Genomic DNA, 7,472 nt, shown 5'->3' on the forward strand with positions numbered 1-7,472 from the left:
AAGGAGGGCAATGTTTTGACAATGACCAGTCAAAGCAATGTCTGTTTGATAGGTAATAAAGGGGATCCTCTTATTAGAGGGAGGTTATTGTATCTGATTATGTTTTAAAACACTATTAATTGTTTTAAAACACTATTAATTTTTTTTTTATTTAATAACCTAGGGATTATTTAGTGAACCTAATAAATAATTTGGTCAACATACCTTTTATATTAATATTTATTGAAAGGGTACAGAAACTAAATTAATTTAATGCAACAAGAAAATAACACTATGAACATGACACTAAAGATATCTATCTATGATAATAAACTGAAAAAAGCATGAATAAGTTAACCTAAAGGTTTTCAATCCTGTACAATGCATTAAACTACTGAACTAACCTCTTGTTTAAGTCAATTACTAGAAATCAAATTAATTATTTCTTTTAAATAAAAATTAATGTTTACAAAACGTTAAACTCTTTTGACACTATTACCAAGACTAAATTTTAAGTTTAACAAAAACAGTTAGCTATTTAATCCCCTGGTCACCATAATGCCTAATTGTAATTACCTAAAAGAAAATATCACTTAGAAAGAAGAGTAATTATCTAAAAGAAAATATCACTAAGAAAGAAGAGTAATTACCTAAAAGAAAATATCACTAAGAAAGAAGAGTAATTACCTAAAAGAAAATATCACTTAGGAAGAAGAGTAATTACCTAAAAGAAAATATCACTTAGGAAGAAGAGTAATTACCTAAAAGAAAATATCACTTAGGAAGAAAAGTAATAACATAAAAGAAAATATCACTTAGAAGTTAGAAAAACTAAACGAACAACAAAAAACCTAACTAAAAGGCTCTAGTTGCACCACTTCTTTTAATGTTGGTTTCTTGAACTTGTTTCCCTGAAAAAAATAACATTTTAATTAGAGCAGCTTTAAAAAGTTTTAAATTTGTTTCACTTTTGTAGTATGCACTGAACTTTAAATATTTAATCTTAATTATATTGACTGATTGACTCCTCAACTTAACCCTCAAGGAGGTGCTTCACCAGTAAAACAGAAGGGGGCGCATGCAGAGTTTTATTCCGCAACACTAAATAGCATAAGTTTTACCAATTTTACTTGTTGTTATAACGAAATATTATATGTAAATGTTGAATAACCTAATCAGACACATAATTTCTTTGTTAATAAGATTTTTTCTTTAACATTATATGAATAATGTTTCACAAATAGTCATATTGAGCAATTTTCTAGTATAAAGGTATGTTAAGAGAGAGAGCACGTGCGGAGTTTTGTCCCGCAATAATGCAATTATACAAATACATACAAACAAAATATATTTGATAGTAATTATAAATGAAATAATACTTTTAAACATGTTTATAATTTTGTATATATAAAATATACACACAGTTTGACAATAGGGCACGAGGAAATAAACTCTGCGCTAAGGACTTACGTGATAGGGCGCAAGCGGAGTAAACCTCCGCAAACTGACACCGCGTCACTGAATTGCAACTGACAACAAAATGAGGAGGAATTCGGGGGTAAAAATAGCTTAGGGGCATTCCCAGGATGATGTGCATGAAGTGTGGACACGACTGCCGACACCCATTATGCATATTTATATTAACAAAAACTACAAGTGCGGAGGAAAACTCCGCAAGCGCCCGCTCGAGGCTTAAGAACACAAAATACCTGGTTCGCTGTGCGCTGACAGACAGTAAGCTGAGTCTATTGAATGGAGGAGTGAGTCCCGGCCGATACATTTTCTGACTGCTTCTGCCACTGACACAGCTACTGTAACAAAACTTTGTACATTTAACACACAAATTCTGATAAAAGTTGTCCAGATAAGTGGGAAATCTTCCATAACTGCATTCTGATAAAATAGAATTAAGAGCCTACATCCTAGAATGTGAAGGTTGGACATAAATAAAAACATACCGGTAACTTTGATTGGAAGTCACAGAGATTGGTGAAGTACTTCCATCTGACATTGGTGTTGATGGGGTGTTGACATTTCTGTAACATAAATATTAGAAATAAAACTCCTCATATTGAACACTATTTTTATAAAACTTTCTGACTTAAAAAAAAAATTAAAAAGACAAATCTATATTTATGATAAATTGAAGGCATTCTTACTTGATTATAACAGGTTACGTACCTTGACGTCCACAATTCCTTAGTCGGTATCCGTTGACTATAGTTTCGACTACTACGTAGTCATTATCAAAAACGGAACGTTAAAATATTACATTCGTTGAATGTCGTCAAAACTTAAATATATCGAACACACAAACAAACATAACACGAACACGGTAGACATTTAACATAATTGGCCGGCCGGCACACGTCACTGAACTGGTCGACGACGATGACTGACTATTTACCCCACTCCATTTCGTTTATCAGCTGTGCCTCCAGGACTCGTGTTGCCAACATAATTGTTACCAAAGTGATCTAAGACTGTGTTGAATAGTTTGTTTGAACCATAATTAAGTTTTTCATTGAGCATGTTGTACGGGTAGGATTTAGTGGCTTTGTATATTTCGAATTCTTCGAGGGTGTCTAGCATGAAGCCTTTCTTACAAACATGTAAAATTTCTGCATTATCATTAAAACTACTAACAGTATGGTTTGAATTTAATAAATGTTCAGCGAACTTGGATTTTTGTTCTGTTTGTTTTGGTTTAGGTAAATGTTCAGAAAAACGTTTCTTAACACGTTCGCTACTGCAATAGTATGAAATTTTCCATTCACATGGACCAGCGACGCACATATGCGACGGCCGGTTTCCACCCATAGACTGCCGTCGCATATGTGCGACGGCTAGTCACATTAAAATAGACTGCCGACGCATATTTGCGTCGGGGTTCTAATGTTATTAAAATGCTTATATCTTTGTAACGGTCTATTTGAAGGCACTGAATTCCCTGCAGTGGTCTACAGAGATGTCTGACGCACAACTGCGTCGCTTGGTCTGTGGATATGATGATTGGTGACGTCATATAATAGTTGGAAAAACTGGTCTTTACTTTTCTGCATCACTGTATTATGTATGCAGTATGTATGCTGCATTGTCCTATGTAGCTTTTATATTTGTTCAGTTATAAACTGTTCTTGAATAATCTGTTTATTTCTTTACTTACTTTCACCTTAAAACACAAAAAAATGAACTGTCGCATATATGCGATGTTTAGTCTATTTCAAGAAAACGAAGAAAACTATGATAATTTTCACTATTATCTTCGCTGTAGACCGGGCGTCGCAAATATGCGACATTACAAAAGGTTATAAAAAATACAAATAAACAAGAATAATTTATTTACAAACACGATTGTAACGTATTACAATGTAAATGATCACTGTTTTACAGGTTTTCGCCCGTGGTCTGTGTGTACTGTTATCCAAGTGACAGTCGGTCTATGTGTAAGATTCAAATGTATACCTCGGTCTGTGGCAAAGACCGCGGCGTCGCATATATGCGACGCTCAGTAGCGAACGTGTTAAATGATCTGCCGGTCTGACCTATGTAATAGTTTGGACAGTCAGAACATTTAATTTTATAAGTTATAAGTTTTATTCTTACAAATAAATAAATTCTGAACAATATTGTACAAATCCCATTTGCGTATATTTACACTCACCACTTACACATGATAAAGGTTGTTGACAAACTTATGGGAGAAAGTATGTGTCAGAATGCTGATACCGTTTATTTAGGGAGAGAATTGAAACGTCTAAGAAATAAATTTCATACATTCAAACGCAGATTATTATTTTGTTTAACTTTTATATTAAATTATACTTAATCCATACTGTTATAAGTTTGATGACAAATGCAGAGATCTTTCCTTAAACACCTGGTACAGTTTTTTCTTCTCAAAAATTGTTTTTCAGTGTCTGTACTTTACCGCATTATCAAATAAAACGTCTAATGATTGGATTTAGTTCCGTTGAATATTTTTATTTGGTAAAAGAAAACTAGCTAATTTAACTATTTACCTGTATATCTGACTAGAAGATAAAGGTCTCGGCGGGGTGACAAAAAAAGGCGAACTTGGCGCTCGATTTTCTTTCTCCGATGTCCGAATGAACTAAAAACATGCAAACAATATGTTGTTATTTAATGTTATAAAATTCCTAAAAAGTGAAATTATATTATCACATTCATTGCTTTTTACTTTGACTAGTTTGAATTTGTTTGACTGCATGTCAGTTAGATAAGTTTTGCACATCTGTAAAATGAATTGTGAGCAAAAAAAATATTTAAATTTTAAATATTATCCAAAAAGCAGAGTTTTTACTTCAGGAAATAGTATATTACATAGTAGTCCGGAAAATAGCTGTTTACCTGACAAGTATAGTTGTTTCCGAGCGAACTGAAGTCTAGTGCAAGATAACCATACAAGTACGGTATTTTGGAAAAATATGATCAATATTTTTTGCCATACTACCCTAAACTAATCTAACAAATAAAAATCTGTCAAAATCTCTTAAATGTTCCCACTGGCCTAAGGACTTAACAACCACTTCTCCTAGCTTCTCTGAGAGGTTATGTTGTAGTTTATATCAAACTTATATGATGTAGGTTTAGTAACAAGCTTGTATTTTAATTTTATCTTCAGAATAAAGTTAAGTGTAAGTTTTATCACTTAATGATTGGTTATGCTTAAAAATATACAAGGTTTTCAATACCACTAAAACTAATTGTAATCAGTTGGTGTCCGGCAAAATTTATTGCCGCACAGTAGTGGCGGATCTAGAACAGCCACAAGGGGGGGGGGGGGCAAACCAGGGGGTCTGGGGGGTTCGAGTAAAAATTTGTGTAAAGTAAGTCTCCAAAATGGCAGTTTTTTTTAGTTCAAAATGGATTTCTTTGTCCAAAGTTAGTGTGACAAATTATTTTACACAATTTGTATACACTACTGTATCACATGTAGTAAAAGATATATGTATATGTATGTCCGAGGGGGGGGGGCGGTCGCCCCCCCTCTGGATCCGCCACTGAGGCACAGTAGTACATAAAGAAATTCCATACAATTTAACATACGGCAAACAGCAACTGACTAAATCCATCCACTAAAAGTCCACTAAAACAGAGTGTTATGGCGAACAATATTTGAAAAGAGAATATTTTTTTATGTTTTTACTGTAATTGTAAATCATTCTGGTCCAATTATTTACTGACGTATTTTGAATATAGGATGAGTCTGGATTTTGGTTTGTGCTTGGTTTAAATATTCCTGTAAATAAAAAATTACAAACATTTCTAAAAAACACAGGTAAATTCAAGACTACTTACCGGAGATTCTTGACTGTTTTGTCTGAACAGAGAGGAACCAGATGGAGGTGCATTTAGTCTTCTTCTGTACATCATATTCTCCCTGGAAAATAACAATAACTTTTAGCAGTTTGCAAATTATTTTATCTTTAAGCTTTTTATCAAACTCTCTTATGACTAATTTAGTCAGATTTCATGTTAATTACAACAGTACACTAAACCAGCCTCGATACTCCTCAAGGGTGCCCATCCCCCCTCCAAGGCTTACACCACCAAATCGGTCGTGCAGAGTTCTGCGTCCATTCTCCATTCTACTGTCCATCCCCGTAAATTTTGATGGTATACAAATGACGATGTTTGTTATGCATATTTTTATATTTGGTACTTATTTTACCATCAATATTAAAAGGCTACTCAACATCTTTGTCGCAAGAGTAGTATAAACTGTAAACCTTCTGCAGTTTTTACATTTGTTATTACACTTAGAAAATTATGATAGCTAATTTTGTCAACAGAAATTGTAATTCAACTATTAGCTGTACGGGGGCCTTGCAATGGGAGTGATCTTTCAATCTAGTATGAAATAGTTACACTTCCACCATTGATTTAAGAGATATAACTCAACTATACTGCATACAGTATTTATTATTTTGATGATATTATATATCTTTCTTTTAATTCAGATAAGTGGTAAGAAAATATCAAGCTACATAGACCGGTGTAAGTGGCACTGATTTGTAATTCAATAATATAATTTAGTTTTTTTTTTAATATACAATACATTTGTATCCCTATAACTATAGTAAAAATCAATAGGCTAAAGAAGAATACAGCATGTAAAATGGTACCGGTACGGTAGCAAAGCCAATAAAATGTTATTGATGTTCAATTCACATAAAATATATATTTGTACAAAAATGCTTAGATTTTGGTCAGACCTCTTTACCTAAAGCTCATTAAAAAATACACAGTTAGGAAATACGAAAAACAAAATACTAAACTTCTACAACCTTTCATTAATAAAACACATTACCTAAATTCACCAAGTGAGTAAAACAACAAACACAAAGATATAAAGAACAGTTGGTTCCTTAGTAATACAGGAACATTAACATAGTGTCACTCTACCCGTTTTGTAGTTAATACATTCACAACGGAGAAATATTTCATGGCAATTGCAAAATTTGTTGATTTAAAATGAAGACATGTTGCTTACATCATTGCACCTTATAGATGGCCAATAGTTATCTTAAAATTGTAATTATATAGACTAACTTACCACTTCCTGAATGATAACCAAACGTATTTGCTTTTAGTGAAGTGTTCACAATGAATATTTGTTTAGTGTCCAAATGGCACACATGACTTAGGAACACAGTCATCATCTAATTACTGTAACTAGAAAAAATACACAACTTGAAATCTTACTCTTTCATCTGTCTGTGCTCTGCCTCCATCTTTTGATATAAACTCTTCAGCTTTTGGTATTCACCCTTTAGCTTTTGGTATTTTTCCACCTGTAAAAAAGATTGTGTACATCTTAATTATTTATTTAAAATAATTTACTCCAAAGTTTCCAAGTTTCATATAGCCTACATTGATGGTACTGTAGGCCTACTTGAATTGAAAAATACTTTGATAAAATTTATTAATTTGCCCTGGAAAACCTATGAAAACTAAATGGCGTTGTTGTGCTGTGTGTGTATATAGTGTATGTATAATATGTAAATAGAACTTCTCTACTTTCTGAAGATACCATAATTGTGGCTGTGGCCAAATATATTGGAGGAACCATCTGAAACCTGCAAGAACAAAGGCAAGGTAACGAATAATTCAATAAGTACTCGTAAAACCTAATGTTAAAATAGGGAATAAATCTCATATCTTTAAGGAAATATTTATGTGAAAATCCATTCAGGCAAACGGAAATTCCCTTAGTCTACAGGTTTGCTAGGGCAGTATTTTCTTATGTAGCCTACTGTATCTTATAGTATAAGAAAATCCGGCTTAAATTCTTTATTGTTAAAGATAAAACTCTCAAATTAAAAAGACGTGATAAAAATGTACCTGTGTTTTTTACACCTTTTCCACATTTATTTTGGAAGTTTTTAATTGTATTTGAGAATCATATTTCTTGTATTTGAGAAGATATTAAATGTAAATTAGATAAGTCAGTTAAATTTGATAAAACA

At 32.6% G+C, this 7,472-nt stretch overlaps 1 protein-coding gene across 1 annotated transcript; it reads right to left on the reverse strand.

Annotated features, from left to right (window-relative positions):
• Nucleotides 1-238: 238 nt before the first annotated feature.
• Nucleotides 239-6,792, reverse strand: LOC128993536 (uncharacterized). The gene is made up of 6 exons (XM_054417507.1): nucleotides 6,709-6,792; nucleotides 5,302-5,383; nucleotides 4,002-4,093; nucleotides 1,938-2,015; nucleotides 1,689-1,790; nucleotides 239-890 (listed from the first exon to the last, which is right to left on the reverse strand). Exons 1-6 carry the CDS (start codon nucleotides 6,735-6,737, stop codon nucleotides 863-865), a joined length of 411 nt encoding a protein of 136 aa, XP_054273482.1. The 5' UTR covers nucleotides 6,738-6,792; the 3' UTR covers nucleotides 239-862.
• Between the last annotated feature and the right edge of the window lie 680 nt (nucleotides 6,793-7,472).

This window comes from Macrosteles quadrilineatus, unplaced genomic scaffold (genome assembly GCF_028750875.1).
Source record: "Macrosteles quadrilineatus isolate MER2022 unplaced genomic scaffold, UCM_ALF_1.0 Scaffold_4__1_contigs__length_99947679, whole genome shotgun sequence".
Classification (NCBI taxonomy): Eukaryota; Metazoa; Arthropoda; class Insecta; order Hemiptera; family Cicadellidae; genus Macrosteles; species Macrosteles quadrilineatus.